General features: G+C 49.0%; 1 protein-coding gene and 1 non-coding gene across 4 annotated transcripts in view; one reads left to right on the forward strand and one right to left on the reverse strand.

Annotated features, from left to right (window-relative positions):
• Nucleotides 1-2,132: 2,132 nt before the first annotated feature.
• CD6 (CD6 molecule) overlaps nucleotides 2,133-16,672 on the forward strand; it is a 49,101-nt gene continuing 34,561 nt past the window's right edge. For all 3 annotated transcript variants that reach the window (XM_032151832.1, XM_032151834.1, XM_032151833.1), the window contains exon 1: nucleotides 2,133-2,365. In XM_032151832.1, coding sequence (XP_032007723.1) covers nucleotides 2,317-2,365 — 49 coding nt within the window. In that variant the 5' untranslated portion in view covers nucleotides 2,133-2,316. The remainder of the gene's footprint in view (nucleotides 2,366-16,672) is intronic.
• LOC116469991 (U6 spliceosomal RNA) lies at nucleotides 15,565-15,671 on the reverse strand. Its single transcript, XR_004248437.1, has one exon. It is a non-coding gene; the product is annotated as a U6 spliceosomal RNA (small nuclear RNA).

The raw sequence follows: 16,672 nt of genomic DNA on the forward strand, positions 1-16,672 counted from the left end.
CAGGCCTATTAGTGGGTAGACTTGTGGTAAGGGGCATTCAGGGTTGACATTTATTTTTCTCCCACTCAGAGTCCATGCTGAGTTGGGCAAGCTCTGTGTCAGCACGCTTTAAGGAATTTTTCTCTCCGAGTTCTCCACGTGGATGTTGTATTTCAGTGCTCTTTGTTTAAGGCAGAGATTTTGGATTTTATTTTTCACTTCGATTTTGTTTCTCAGCTTTAACTTTTGTCCCTCAGCTTTAACTTTTGTCCATGTTCATGAGACTGAAGCTCTTGGTCAACTGGATCAACAGATACTTCTCTGCTGGCTGTGATCTCTTTGGATTTTTGTTGTCTTTATATATTAACATATACAGGGTCTCACTCTGTTGCCCAGGCTGGAGTACAGCGGCGCAATCTTGGCTCATTGCAGCCTTGACCCCCTGGGCTCAAGCGATCCTCCCACCTCAGCCTCCTGAGTAGCTGAGACCACAGGTGTGTGCCACCACGCCTGGCTAATTTTTTGCACCTTTTGCAGAGAGAGGGTTTCACCATGTTGCCCAGGCTTATTGTCGTTTTTGATCTCTGATGATTTTCTTCATTTCTCACCACCTCAGCTACACATTTTAGAGGATGGTTTACAATATTTTTGTGGTGTTTTGTATTAGGAGAATTCTTCAGCATCTGCTGTCTACCATATTGTCAGAAATGGAGTCTAGCCATCCTTCCCAGCCCATTTCAAACCGGTTTCTCTTAGGACAGGAGACCTCACATTATGTGTGTCCTACCTTGGCCTGTGGTTTGGTCGCTTGTGTGTGTGTGAACTCCATCCTCCTTGAGGGCAGGAATATGGTTTCCTCTCTTTCGCTTCCACAGAGTCCTGTCCAGAGTTCTGCACACCAAGTCTCTATAAATGAATGGAATTGCATCTGGGAGCTCCAGGTGCCCATGCAAACCTGTGCTGCCAGTGACTTCCACCAGAGGGCAGCAGCAGCAGGTGCCAGCACTGGGGCAGGACTGGGAGGGGTCTCACTCTGGGGGCGCCTGGCCCCCCATGGCTCTAATACTTGCCGCATCAAATGCATACACCCACCTTTAGGACCGAACCCAATGAAGGAGGACCCCTCCCCATTCCACATGTTGGGGAAATGAAGACAAGCAAGGATGCAGGAAGTGGAGGGCCAGGAGAGGTGGACCTGGGATGGGACCAACTGGGGCAGCGCCAGGATTTGGAACCAAACCCCTTCTGGATTTGACCACTTCCAGGGTCCTGCTTGGACAACCAAATTATCTATTCCTTTTTTCGTTCAAGAAACATTTATTCACCTCCTAGCGTATGCTCCACAGGGAGTACCATGGGAATTAAACACGCTTGGTCCCTGCCTTCTTCCTATAGCGTCAGTCTGCTGCAGTGCAATGGGGCAACTCGGGGTTTCTCAGGCAGCCCTGGGCTTCCTTCCTTCAGCCCTTCGCTCCTGCTGTTCCTTCTGGCCCAGAGGCCTCCCATGATTGCTGCTTGTCAAAATCCTGCTCAGCCTTGTAGACCCAGCTCCCACGCCTGACTCCCACAGAGGCATGCCCAGTCTGGTACCTGGAGATGGGATAGCTGGCCCCACTGTGCCATCTGAGGGGGCGGCTCCCACAAGGCCTTGGCACCCTTCCCTGTAGAAGGACTTGTGGGATGGCCATCGCTCAGGCCCTTCCCAATTTCTATTTCTCTGAGGGGAGACTTAGGCTCTTATCTCCAAAAGTGCATCAAGACCACACCCTCCTTCCCAACCACCATTGCACCTAAGATTAAGATAAAACTCAGGATTTAATCCAAGAGAGCCAAATTACAAGGACTGGGACAGGCAATGGGTCATTCACTCCCTCTTCCAATATGTATTGATTGAGCAGCTACTACGTTATCAATGTTTTCTTCTGGGTCACCAGAAATGAGGCATGGCCCCTCCACTTCCCCTCTTCTTCCTCAGGGAAGTGTGTCTGCATGGATGCGTGTGCATGCATGTGTCTGGCTCCGTGACTCTTGGGGCGCAGCCTGGATGGGTGGGCTCCCAGCACAGGCAGCTGGGGCTCTCCCCACCAGCCCCTGTAACAGCAGCCCAGCTTCCTACAGACCAAAACCACAAGCAGAACAGGCAGGCGTGAGCCACTCACAGGTTGGGTTTGATCACATGCGTGAAGGAGAGGAGACAGCAGAGAGACACAGGAACAGGAACAGCAAAGGGCAGAGCAGACCTGCGCCAGGGGCGCAAAACGGCCGTGTCCACCTCCCGGCCACAAGATGGTGCTTCCCACAGGCAGCCACACATAGCAGCCAGAGACAGCTCCAGACATGTGGCTCTTCTTCGGGATCGCTGGATTGCTGACGGCAGCCCTCTCAGGTAGGCCCCCTTCCCTCATCTCCTGCCACTGGTGCTGGAGGAGCTGGGTCTGGCCCTCTCAGTTGCCTTTCTGGTTGTTTCCTTGTGGTCACTTTTCTAAGATCTTTTAGCCAAGACTATACTCAGGTACCACGGAGCTCCAGCATCTGGGGCTAGGAGAGGACATAGGAGCCCCTCGAGGCGCCGGGGCTGTGCCTGGAAGCCTGCTGGAGTGAGAGAATGTGGGAAGCATGCTTTGTGCCTTACCAATGGGTCCCCAGGGTGTGAGGAGGGAGGTGCCCCTCCCATCCTTAAACTCAGGAACTGCCCCATTTCCTATGTCTTGCCAACTCTTAAGAACGAACCGTTCACCTTCCAGAGAGGCAGGACCATTGATGGTGGTACTTTCAACGCTGAAGCTGAGGCTTGGGGTCCAGCAGGCTTAGGCCAATCACAGGAGAGCACCGCCCAAAACAGGACTCAGGGAAGCCAGGGAGAGCTCTGGACAGCCAGGCGCTGATGGCTTCAGCACAACCAGCTGGGGTAGTCTAGGGCATAAGCGAGCATGAAGGCCACCCCCACGTCTCAAGCTGCCCCCAAGTGGCAAGGCACCTGGCCACCTGGGCCAGGGAATCAGATAGCCAGAAGGTTTGGGGCACTAGACTGTGCTCCCCAGATACTTGCTGGCCCCTGTTGAGTGCAGGGTCCAAGCTGGCCGGAGCTGGGCAGGGGCCTGGAGATGCAAGAGATCCTGACCCCATTGAACACTCACATTTTGAGGTTTGGGGAGACTGGTGTGGAAACAGAATTCTGGGCCAGGGGAGTCTGGGTCCACCCTGAAGCCAGGGAGCCAAGTGCTTTCATTTTGTGATGGAGGATACCCAGGAAGACCCAGGAAGACCCAGTCAGGAGGGGGCATCGAGCTGGCTTGGAGGACTGGGTACATGTCGGGAGTCTCTGGGCAGGGGGTGCTCTCCTCTCTGCCTTGATCTCCAGGCATGTGTTCCAAGCCCGTGGCCTCATACTGGTTCAGGGAAAGCCATTCGGCTCTGGGAGCTGGAGTTTGTGTGCCTTCAGCTCTGTGCATGTAGCTTTGCCCTGCTACCTCTACCAGGAGTTTCCAATGCAGTAGCTCTGGGATTTCGGCTGCCTTCTGCCCCTGAGCTGAAACAGACTGTCCGAGAGTGGCCCCCTTTCCTCTTCCCCATGAAGCCCAGCCACAGGCTCAGGAGTAAAGTCGGGTCCAAAAGATTTTCCCCAACCCAGGGCTTCAGACCAGCTCCTTCTCAGCTTCCCAGCAGGAATGAGGGCCAGGGACTGAGCTAGGCATTGGTGCCCTTGGCGTCCGAGCCGTGGCAGCTGGCCCAGCAGCCAGCCAGGAGAACTGGATTTGAATGGTGCCCACAGGAGAGGTGGGAACCCAGAGACCTGGGCAGAGCTCAGAGAGGTCAAACAAAGTAGTCCTGGAGCCTCCAAGCTCCTTCGATTCAGTCTGTCCCACCCTGGCAGCTCTTGCCCGACCTGCTCCTTCCCAGTACTGTCATCCACCTTATGGTTTTGAAACTGTGTTGATATTTACTTGACTCACTTGTTGTTAACAATGCAAGCTCAGTTTTGAAAGGAAACTTTACATCATTATTATAAGTGGAAAATCAATATCATTTGCCATAAGTGAAAGGTAAAGGGAAACATAAAAACAAATGGTGGCAAAACCCAATTTCTATTACGCTTTAGCAAAAAGTGAAAAGATCGTGAAGACACAGAGCTCATCCTCTCTGTGAAAGGGGTGATGAGGAGGGGAGGGGAGATGGCCTTCTAGCTCTAGTAGCTATTTTCTTATTGACTTTGCAGAAGGACTGAAAACACCGTGAGCAGGGAATAATTTCCTCACTCTGCGATTTCAGAGCATTAAACGCGGCTTCTGTAAACTCTCCTGACGGTTGCCAGGGGTATATGTCCTACTGCTGAAAAATATGGCCTCTCCAGGCAGGAGGAAGACTGCACCTTCAAGCAGCCCCTTGCCCCTCTCCGGGGCTGATGCAAGGGACGCTGAGCTGCTACACCCCGGGCCTCCCTGAGCTTTTCTTCCTCTGTGTCTGGCTCAGCAGGCCCAAACGCTAGCAGAACCTGACCTCAGAGGGCAAGGTTGACCCACATCTGCTTGTGGGGAGTTTGTGTTGGGCCGACCATATTGGGGAAAGGAGACTAGGACCTCCAAGGAGAAAAAGAAGGAGAAAGAAAAATGATGGCAAAGAGGGAGGAAAGGGAGCTGGGAGAATGAAGTGCGTGTGGAAGTTTCAGGCCTTTACCCCAAGAACTATTTCAGGGTGGGGCCGCCTGGCTCTGCCCTGGGACCACAGGCAGGTGGAATCCTGCTCTCCTTTGTCCTGGCAGACCTGGCTGAAACCTTGCTGTGCTTGGGCAGACCTCCCCTCTCCTTCTTCCCTTTTTTTTTTTTTTTTTTAAGACGAAGTCTCACTCTGTTGCCAGGCTTGAGTAGCTGGGATGACAGGCACGTGCCACCACACCCAGCTAATTTTTGTATTTTTAGTAGAGACGGGGTTTCGCCGTGTTGGCCAGGATGGTCTCAATCTCCTGACCTCGTGATCCACCCACCTCAGCCTCCCAAAGTGCTGGGATTACAGGAGTGAGCCACTGTCCCCAGCCTCCTTCTTCCCTTTCTAACCCTAGCACGAGGCCCTATCTCCTGGGCCTCTGCCCAGGTGGCCCGGGTTCTGGGCCTGGCTTGGTTTGTGTTGTTGGTTTCTGTTGCTTAGAGATTCAAGCCTCCAGTTCTCTGCCTCAGCTTCCTGATCAGCCAACTAAGGATGAAGGAACAGAGAGAATGAATTAGGAGCCCTTGACAGGGGAGGTTGGGGTGGCATCATGAGACCCCAGGTTCTGCCCTAGTCCTGCCTCTAATTCACCATTGACTATGCTTCTTTTCTTCTCCAGCCATGTTTTCTCGTCAGCGGAAGGGGGGGTGCTCTGTTCAGACAATCTATAAGAAAGCTTTTTCCAGATCTGACATTATGACGCAGTAACAAAGACCCAGGCCTTTCCCGCCAGGGCAGTGCTGAGCTCCGTGACTCTAATGCCATCTGTGCTCTGGCTGGTGAGGTCCTTGAGGGCTGCTTTTGGGTATGAAAAGGCTGTTTGTGGCTACTTTAAAAAAAAATAGTAATTCTTTAATTAACAATTTTTTAAGAATTTGTTTTTTCTTAACTTGTGAGTTCAACATACTAATCATATCTTATTTTATAAGCCCTGTAATTTTGATCAATGATTTTCGATACGCCTTTAATATTTGAGCAAATGAAGTTGAACAGACCTAGCATCCTTAAATAATAAATACCCTTACAAATATAGCTAATCAAACTCACTTGGTTCTGTGCTGTTCCATAGGGTAGCCCCTACAATCATGCATTTAAAATGCGATAGTCCAAATTGAGATGTGTAAAGTGTAAAATATACAACAGGTTTTGAAGATGAGTTTCAACAAAGAATGTCAAATATTTCAACAAATTTTATGTGATTTATATTTCGAAATTATAATATTTTTGATATGATGGGCTAAATGAATTCTATTATCACAGTTAAGTTTACATATTCCTTTTTACTTTTTAAAAATGGGGTTCCTGGTCTGGTGTGGTAGTTCACACCTGTAATCCCAGCACTTTGGGAGGCCAAGGCAGGAAGATCACTTGAACCCAGGAGTTCAAGACCAGCTGGGGAAACATGGCAAAACCCCGTATTTCCAAAAAATACAAAAATTAGCCTGGAGTGGTGTTGCAAGCCTGTTGTCCCAGCTATTTGGGAGGCTGAGGTGGGAGGATGGTTTGAGCCCGGGAGTTTGAGGCTGCAATGAATGAGCCATTATTATGCCACTGCACTCCAGTCTGGGCGATGAAGGAGACCCTGTCTCAATAAAAAAGTAGGGGGAGGGTTGTCCTGGAATATTCAAAATTACATACGTAACTTGCATTATATTTATATTGGATAGCACTGCCTTTGATATTCTAAAGCACATTTACAAATATAATGAATTCCATATTTTATAGAGCAAGAAACAAAATGTTCCCAAGAATTTTAGAAAACGCTTTCAGAACTAAAAAACTAGCATAAGTGAAGTGAATATTAAGTTATTTTTAAAATTTTTATAGATATGAGGGTAGAAGTGCAGTTTTGTTACATGGATATATTATGTAGTGGTGAAGTCTGGGATTGTAGTGTACCCAGCACTGGAATATTGTACATTGTACCCAATAAGTAATTTTCATTCCTCACTCCCCTTCCATCTTCCCACCTTTTGGAGTCTCTGATATCTATTACTCCATTCTGTATGTCCGTGTGTACACGTTGTTTGGCTCCTACTTACAAGTGAGAACGTGGTGTTTGACTTTCTGTTTCTGAGTTATTAAAGCGAATATCAAGTTCTCTTTAATATTGTAATGTTTACAGACATTGTCAAATTCTCTTAAATTTTCTACTTCAAAATTGAACCAAAGTCAATTACCTGCTCACATTCATGAAGAACTCAACGGCCAAATATTTTTAAATATCACAAATACGGGACTTTATACAACTCACGGAACTTGACCCAACTTACATTTAACACCAATGGATATACACTACGAGTGTTTGTTTATTTAATCATCTCTATTTTCTAAATTCTAATCTTCCTGGGTTTAAAAGCCACTTACTAAGGAGGAAACAGTGGTGCCATTGCAGGTAACTTGGGTTATGCCAAGCAGGTTGAAGTTTTTCCATCTCAGTGGACTGAGTTGAGGTCGGCGTTTTTGTTGTTTTGCCAAAACATAAGATACTGTTCCCCTGTGTTGCTGATGGATGCGCTTGTGCCCTTTTTGATATTCCGTGCCCTCCAACTAGACTGGCTCCTTGACCTATGACCTCTGAATCCAAGTTATACAAACCTAATCCCCTACATCTGCCCTGCATCTGGCCTTATCGTTTGATTGGACTGAATTAAACACACGTGTTTACTTTTCTATTCTGACCTCTTTTCACACTCTTCCTGCCTGGCAAGACTTCATCTCATAGATACATTAATAATTTATGACAGGCTTCTGCATCTTTCTCATGGCTTAGCTTGGCTGTCTGGCCACAAGTCAATGACTGATGACAGTTAGCATGGCCTTCACTGTATTGGGGCCATGGAACGGGGTAGCTCCTAGGGTGCTGCAGCTCGAACTTTACAGAGGGATCTAGAATGAGTGAGAAACGCTGCCCATGGCCCTCCTCATTCAGACCACATTTATTAAGGCTTTATTTATTATATTTATAGAACACTCAAGAATTAAATTCAGCACCCAGCTGTCAGATTCTGAGCTAAGGAATCAGACTTCTCCCCGGGGCAAGGAGGAATAAACAGGTGGCCCCACTGTCCTTTGGGACAGGAGCTTGGAGGGTAGACCTCCTAGGTGCGTGGCCATCCTCTCCCTGCCTGGACCACAGATGGGACACCACGAGCTTTAACATTCATGCCATGTGCTCAGTCTGCCCTGAGCAGCCCCTGGTGGGGCTGGGATCCGCAGGCTGCATCTACTTCCTCAGCTACCAAGGCTGCCAGGCCCTCCATCCTGTCCTCAGCACTGGTCCCTCTCCAGACTCAGGGCATGGTAAGTTATCCAGAGTAGCTCTTCCCAGAGCACTTTATTCCAGCCCACCTTTCCAGTGTTGGCCAAAGTGTCATCCACCTGGCAATTTACTTAACGTAATTTCCCTCCTTTTTTTTTTTTTTTTTTTTTAGATGGAGTCTCACTCTGTCACCCAGGCTAGAATGCAGTGGTGCAGCTCACCACAGCTTCAAACTCCTGAGCTCAAGGGATCCTCCCACCTCAGCCTCCCAAATAGCTAGGATTACAGGTGCCTGACACCATGCCTGGCTACTCTTTCTTAATTGATGTTTTAAAATGTAAATACATTTATTTTGAGAAGAAACTTTATATATCACTCCCTTAAATGGAAAGCCATTCATTATAAATCACCATCATGATTATAATGGTGAAAATAAACATAATGGAAAAAAACAATGTTATTAAATTCTAACCAGATGCATTTGCTGCTTTCCCTTTCCTCAAAAGGGAGGATCGTAGATGTCAGAGAGACTTTAAAGACTAACCCCATGGGAGATTTCCTCCTCCAAGTCTGTAATTAGAAAGGCTGAAAGGGAAATAGAGTATGCACAACTTCCTCATCATGTAATATAGTGGTATATAATGCCAAGTCAATGACCACCTAAATCAATTTTGCATAGTTTCGTGTATGTGCCCCGGACTTTGGAAACACTGATCCAGAGAAAGGACAAAGGGGGTGGGCACTGTGTCCCCTGACAAGACCAAGCCTGGGGACGGTGACTGCTCAGCAGCCTGGGGTTACGTCCTAGACACAAGACCCCCATTTCAGGGGCTCCCCAGTACGCTGGGAAGTCCCTGGATTTTCCCAGTGAGCCCTGAGATTGGGGGGCACCCGAGCTCACGTCCCTCGATTCTGCTCTGGGAAACTGGGCCCCTGCAGCCTGGGGAGGAGAAGGAACCTTGAGGAGGGGTGAGGTGGGTGTGGACTTTGAGAACTAGCTCTGGTCCTAACTTGCTGGGGAGTCTTGGTCAAGTTCCTTCCTTTCTCTGGCCCTAGTTTCCTTCCTGGAAAACTGGGTAAATGGAACACTAAGGACCCAGCCTAAACATGCTTGTACTTTATGTATGTTCCTTGAGGCTTTACAGGTTATGGAGCAGGGCATCTGGCGGTATGGGGCAGAGATCCAGCCACTAGACACTTAGCCCTAGGAAGGGCACTGTATCAACCCCAGCCGGCATCCTGTCGTATAGAATCATGGACCCTGGAGTCAGGCAGACGCGGGTTCTGAATTGCATCTCTGCATGGCCCCAGGGTGGTTTCTTTGCCTGCATGCTAGAGATAAAAATCCCCGACTCACCAAAGTGTACAAGTTAACGTAGATGATGCATCTGAAAATAGCCTAACAAAATGCAGTGCTCAGAAATGTTAGCTTATAAATGCTCTACAGCACAACCAAAGATAATCCCTTGCCTATGTGAATACAGGACTTGGTGGTTAACATAGTGCTGTTTGCACAATGAGCTCCGTCACCCACATGGCGACTTCATTTTATAGGTGAGGAAACTGAGGTTTAGCGAGGCTAAGAGACCTGTCAGGACTGGAGCTTGGGTCTCCCAGCCAGCAGGCCGGTGCTTTTTCCATTGTGTGGGAGTTGCCTGGCTTGTTTCTAGCCGGCTGTCCTGTGGGCTGGCTGTATTCTAATATAGGGTTTCTCCCCTAGATGCCAACTCCTAGCCTTGCAGCCTCACCACTGATCTAGGAACAGCCCTGAGGGAGCTCTGAAGTCCTATGGACCCTGGAAGTCTTCTTAGCAACAGATGGGATCAAGTGTGGCTGCCTCCCTCATCATGGCACATCCTCATGGGGTTTGCCTGGGGGTTGCCCTGCACCTTGGGGCCAGGAGGAAGGCAAAATTAAAGAGACACCATGAGCCAGGGGAGAGTTTGCTGGGCAGGAGGCTCCATATTTTGTTTTCTTTTCTTTTTTTTTTTTTTCTTTTTGAGATGGAGTCTCGGTCTGTTACCCAAGCTGGAGTGCAATGGTGCGATCTCGGCTCACTGCAACCTCTGCCTCCCAGGTTCAAGCGATTCTCCTGCCTCAGCCTCTCGAGTAAGGGGACCACAGGCACCCACCACCATGCCCAGCTAATTTTTTTGTATTTTTAATAGAGACGGGGTTTCACCATTTTGGCAAGGCTGGTCTCGAATTCCTGACCTCAGGTGATCCACTCGCCCGCCTCAGCCTCCCAAAGTGCTGGGATTACAGGCGTGAGCCACTGTGCCCGGCCTAGGCTCCATATTTTCATATTCATTCAGTACCTGCTGAGTACCAGGCCCTGTGCTGGCACTGCCATAGGACATGAAGGTTTGCCCTTGAACAGTTTATAGTGTTGTGGTAAGACACACCAGCACCAACCTGGGATAGGTGTGGCAACAGGTGCAATCCAGTGACAGCTGCAACCACTACCCATTACCGGGGACTTAATGTTCTCCAAGCACCAGCTATGCGTATGCTGTTCCACCTTGACATCATGAGGACAATCACCCCTTTTTTATGGGTGGGGAAACTGAGGCTCAGAAAGTTATGTATTTTGTCCCAGGTTGGTGGCTAATGCTGAATTTAAATCCAGGTCATGATATGTCATCACTGGGGGAAGCTGGCTGATGGGTACACAGGATTTCTCTTCGCTACTTTGGCAACTTCTTATGAGTCCATAGTTTGAAAATAAGAAGTTAAGGGGGAAAAAAAAGATTTCAGCTCTTTCTGGTGGCTCACACCTGTAATCCCAGCACGTTGGGAGGCCAAAGTGAGAGGATCGCTTGAGTCCAAGAGTTCCAGACCAGCCTAGGCAACATAGTGTGACCCCCATGTTTATAAAAAATTAAAAAGTTAGCTGGGTGTGAGATTCATGCCTGTAGTCTCAGCTACTCGGGAGGCTGAGGCAGAGAATGACTTGAGCCCAGGAGGTTGAGGCTGCAGTGAGCCATGATCTCACCACTGCACACCAGCCTGGACAACAGAGCAAGACCTTGTCTCAAAAAAAAAAAAAAAAAAAGTATTTCAGAAAGAAGGACCCATTTGAAGGCCGGGTGCAGTGGGTCACGCCTGTAATCCCAACACTTTGGGAGGTCAAGGAGGGCGGATCACTTGAGGTCAGGAGTCCTAGACCAGCCTGGCCAACATGGCGAAACCCCGTCTCTAGTAAAGAAATACAAAAATTAGCCGAGTGTGGTTCGGGGGATGGGGGGCACCTGTAATCCCAGCTACTTGGAAGGCTGAGGGAAGAGAATCGCCTGAACCCGGGAGGCGGAGGTTACAGTGAGCCGAGATTGCACCACTGCACGTCAGCCTGTGCAACAGAGTGAGACTCTGTTTCAAAATAATTAATTAATCAAATTAAAAGAAAGAAAGACCCATTTGAGCAGAAACCTGGAGTTGGGACAGCTTACGAGGGGCCGGCTGAGGGGAGGTGCTGACCAGCCAGTCCTGCTGGTCCTGTTGGTCATGTTGGGTGGGCAGGACTGAAATTCCCAAAGGAGCTGAGGTCCAGGCTCTTTTCTGCCTCCTGACCCAGACTGGTGTGCCATGAGGATTCGATGAGCGCCAAGCACAGGGACTGGCCCACGGAAGGTGCGCCACAAAATGTACATTTCCAAGTGTTAGGCAGGCAGTACAAGATCACGTCCTCCAGGGCTGCACTCTGCAAATACGTAAACCTGCCTTTTCCTCATCACAGCCCTAGGAGGTATGCGCTACTATTTGATACTTCCATTTTACTGAGTAAGTGACAGGCTCAGAGAGATAAAGTGACTTTTCCTAGATCGCACCACTAATAGATGACAGATACTTGGTTTGACCTCATGACTCCAAATCCGGTGCTTTTTTCCCAGCCCGGGAATTGGGTAAGGTTTGGGCCGGGGACCCCTCCCCGGGGATCCCTCCCCACCTCAAGACTCCTGCAGGAAAGGTCCGCCCTTCCCCCAGGGACTTTTCACCTCACCCACCATCAGCTGGGCTGTCATGGAACTTAATGGAGCCTGAGCTCTCCTCCTTCAGGCTGAGTGGCCATGCCCAGCCTTCGTTTCCCTGGCTGTAAAGCAGGGCCAACGGGAGCTCAGGGCTGTGTGGGGCTCCCTAGATGTTGGCGGTGACATGCTTGGAGAAATGCCAGGCTCCTTAGGGTGTTAGGAGAGACCTGTGGCCACAGTTGCTGCTCCGACTTGGGCTGGACAGGCGCTGCCAGGGACAACAGAGGGAGGCAGAGGGAAGCCCAGGTTCCCACCCTCCATTTTGTGGGCTCCTGCAGCCCGCATGCCTTCTGCCTGAAAATGGCAGCTGAGAGAGGCCAGGAGGCAGGAGGCAGGGCTGAGGAGGAAGCTCCGGGGCTGGGTCTCTGGTCCCTGGGAGATGCTGAGAGATAGGGAGATGGCCCTGTCATGGGAATGTGGTCCCCTGTTTTCCCTTGTATGGGAGGGTGCCCCTGGGTCTCCACCGTGTGCTACGGGGTGGGGGCACACTCAAAAGTCCGGCCAATAAGTGTCCAGGCCACCCCCAATCTCCATCAGGACCCTGAGCTGGGCTGAGGTCTCCAGGAGGTGCCAGCAGATGCCCGGGTTGGGGGGGAGGTCTGTGCATGGGGCTGGGGACAGCAGATGCCTGGGTTGGGGGGGTGGTCTGTGCATGGGGCTGGGGACCAGGGTCATGTGGGGACACAGGCTGTAAGAGTGACGACGGGCCTTGGGGCTAGGGGCTCCTTGGGGTGTCTTGGGGGTCCCATCTGAGGACCCCACTTCTGACTTGGAGTCATGTACTGAGCCCTGTGGCAGGGAGAACGCAGAGATGAAGTCACTGTGTCCTCAGAGTCAGATGCAAAGCCAAGCATGACTCTGTTCATTTTACAGGACAGACTGACGCCCAGAGAGCTTAAGTACCGCCGCCAGTGGCTGACAGAGCTGGGAGCAGAGTCACTTCTGGTCACTGGGGTTTGGAGGGAGGATTTTTATCTGCACTTCAGTACCCTTTCTGCTAGCGTGTTCCCCTCTTTCAGGAGGGGTGCCTGGGAGCAGGCGGGCGGGGGGAGACAGAGCTGAGGAAGCCCCCCAGGCCTGGAGGAGGCCCGTTCCCCACTCCACTTGGTGTGCTCTCGTTTTCCCTCCCTCCCTCCTTCAACCAAACTAAAGGATGCACAGTTGCCAAATGGATTCAGCTCCTTGGAGAAATATGTTGCTTTGCCGGGATGGGATTCTAGTAATATGACAGTGTCTGAGCTGGAAGAAACCCCAGCAAGCTGCCAGCCATCTCCTGTTTGTCAGAGGAGGAAAGCGGGGTGCGAAGTAGGGAAGGACATGCCCCAGGGTCTTGGAGCAAGGCTGAGAAGCCCAGTCTGCAGGGACTCTTTCCAGGGCCTCTTCCCACGCTGCCCAGCAGGGCATGGTGGGGCCTGTGTGAACCAGGCACAGGCTTAACTCCCCACCCCCACCCCTAGAGAGAATGCAGGGGACTGCTATGGCCCAATGTGGCCTGACATGGTCTGACATGAACACAGGCGACCCTGGGCAGTGACATGCTGGCTTCATGCAGCCACTCTGCCCAGCCCCTCCAATGGCTCCTCCAGTCCTTAGGCTCTGCCTGCTTTTTGTTTTTTTACTTAACTTTTTTGTTTGTTTGTTTTTTGACGGAGTCTCACTCTTGTTGCCCAGGTTGGAATGCAGTGGTGTGATCTTGGCTCACTGCAACCTCCAGCTCCCACGTTCCAGCGATTCTCAGGCCTCAGCCTCCCGAGTAGCTGGGACTACAGTCCCACACCACCAGGCTAGTTTTTGTATTTTTAATAGAGACAGGGTTTCATCATGTTGGTCAGGCTGGTCTTGAGCTCCTGATCTCAAGTGATCCTCCTGCCTCAGCCTCCCAAAATGCTGGGATTACAGACGCAAGCCACTGCACCTGGCCTGTTTTTTCACTTAACTTTTAATTTCAGCCTAATTTCAGACTTACTGAGAAGTTGCAAGAACAATACAAAGAATTTCCACATGCTTTTCCCCCAGACTCTCCAACTGCTAACAATTTTCCACATTTGCTTTATTATTTCCTCTCAATGTGTCTGTTTTTCTATTGCTTTCCCCGCAAACTGTTTGAGAGAAGGTTGTAACGTCCCTTTCTCCTAAATACCCCAATGTGTGTTTTTTGTTTGTTTGTTTGTTTGTTTTACATACGGACATTTTCTTACATAACCACAGTACACATATCAAAACCAGACAATTAATACTGATACAATTCTATTGGATAATTGACAGAATTTATTCAGATTTTGCCAATGGTTCCAATAATATCTTCTAAGACAAAAGAAAATTTTGTTCAATATGCCGCGTTTAATTCTCGTCTCTCTATTTTCCTTGAATCTGGAATGATTTCTCAGATTTTCTTTCTCTTTCATGACATTGATCTTTTTGAAGCATGGAAGCAGTCATTCTGTAAAATGGCCCTCATCTGGGTTGTTTGATGGTTCTTCATGGTTCGATTTAAGTCATGCCTGTTTGGCAGGAATATCACAGAAGCAAGTCTTGTCCTTCCCAGTGAATCATATCAGGAGGCACGTGGGCTCTCCATGTCCCCTCTCCGGTGGTCTAACTTACTTGGCTAAGGTGTTGTCTGCTAGATTCCTCTGCTGTAAAGATAATTTCCTCCTTTGTAATTAACGTGTATCTTGTGGGTAGATTCTTTGAGAATACGTAAATATCTTAATCTTCCTCAAAACTTTGCCCACTAGTTGTAACATTATTGTTGATTCTTGCCGGAATCAGTTATTATAAGGATGGTTACCTGGTGGTGATATTATAATTCCACCATTCCTTCTTCATTAATAGTTGCTGACTCGGCTCTCTTTGCTGCCTCAGTGGGAGGGAGGCAGGTGGCTCAGTGCATGGCAGGCTGGTACTAATGAGGCCAAGGTTTGAGCTCGCTTTACACTGTGCCTCTGGTGGCTGCTGTCTTGCCCCGCCTCGGATATTGGAGTCTGGGTCAGCACCTCTCCACCTTAGGGCCAGTTCTCCCTCCGTCTTTACAATTTTGCCATTCATTTGTTGAGCTACTATTATGTGTTAGGCACTTTTTTTCAGCCACTGAGGATACAGACAAAGTCCCGGTCTTCAAGAAGCTTCTATTCTAATAGGGAAAATAGACCAAAAACATAAACACATTTTTAAAATAGTATTTCAGAGAGGGATATGTGCACCAAGGGAAATCAGGCAAAGTAAGGGGACTGAGAATGGTTGCAATGGAGACACAGGCAGAACCTCGGAGGGGATATAGACCTGAGTGATGAGATGAGCTGGGAATGCTGAGATCAGGGAGAGGACATTCCTGGCAGGGGGAGGAGCAGGGGCGGAGGCCCTGAGGCAGGAATGAGATTGATTTCAGACTGATGGGAGAGTGAAGGAGATGGAGTTGGAGAGGCTGGCAGGGCTTGAGGGCATAGATCGTAGGGTTTGGAATTAATCCAAGGGAAATGGGAGCTCATCAGAGAGTTTTAGGTGTAGAAGGATGTGATTTAATTTGCCCTTCATGCATATACAATTACTTAAGAATTCTTTACATCAACTCCTTTTTTTCTTCTTTTTTTAAACAAGGATATGGAACGCTTCACGAATTCACGTGTCATACCCGTACAGGGGTCATTCTAATCTTCTCTGTATCATTACAGTTTTAGTGTATGTACTGCCAAAGCTTGCACCCACTCCTTTTTTTTTTTTTTTTTTTTTTTTTGAGACTGAGTTTCGCTCTTATTGCTCGGGCTGGAGTGCAATGGTGCCATCTTGGCTTACTGCAACCTCTGCCTCCCGGGTTCAAGTGATTCTCCTGCCTCAGCCTCCCAAGTAGCTGGGATTACAGGCATACACCACTATTGCCTGGCTAATTTTTGTATTTTTAGTAGAGACGGGGTTTCACCATGTTAGCCAGGCTGGTCTGGAACTCCTGGCCTCAGGTGATTCGCCCGTCTCGGCCTCCCAGAGTGTTGGGATTACAGGTATGAGCCACCGCACCCGGCCACCCTCTCCTTTTTTAAACTTAAGTTTATTTGAACTTAGAAATCTTCTATCACTATCACGTATCTCAAACCAATACTACTTAAGTAAACAGAATATATCTATATAAACAAATAAAACACTGAAAACAAAAGTGTCATTAAATAGCCTGCCGTCCAAGCCTGAGCTGTCTCTCCATTCGTTAAAAAGTGTTAGGTGGCTAGGCACAGTGGCTGATGCCTGTCATGCCGGCACTTTGGGAGGCCAAGACAGGCAGTTTGCTTGAGCCCAGGAGTTCAAGAGCATCCTGGGCAACATTGCAAGTCCCCATCTCTGCAAAAATAAAATTTTAAAAAAAGTGTTAGGTGTTAAAGACTGAGTAGCAGCACAATGAGACTTTCTCCTTAATGCAGTCAGGACAGAAAAATTGGAAAAGGAATAATTTGTTTACTGCATGATTCAATTCCATTTAATCTTATATGTTAAGTTGTCTTTCTGACTCAGACCTGATTTGAGAAGTATTTTGCTAACTGGTGGAAGGATTTGACAGGCCCAGCCCACCCATTTAACCATGGAGAAACTGAAGCCTTGGAACGGGGCAAGGACTTACCCAAGGTCCTGATAATGGCTGCTCTCCATTCTACTCACCCTTGGTATCACTCCCACCCAATGCTAGCTGAAAATTCAGATGTGATGTAAACATTAGTCA

Source organism: Hylobates moloch, unplaced genomic scaffold (genome assembly GCF_009828535.3).
Source record: "Hylobates moloch isolate HMO894 unplaced genomic scaffold, HMol_V3 SCAFFOLD_5, whole genome shotgun sequence".
Taxonomy (NCBI): Eukaryota; Metazoa; Chordata; class Mammalia; order Primates; family Hylobatidae; genus Hylobates; species Hylobates moloch.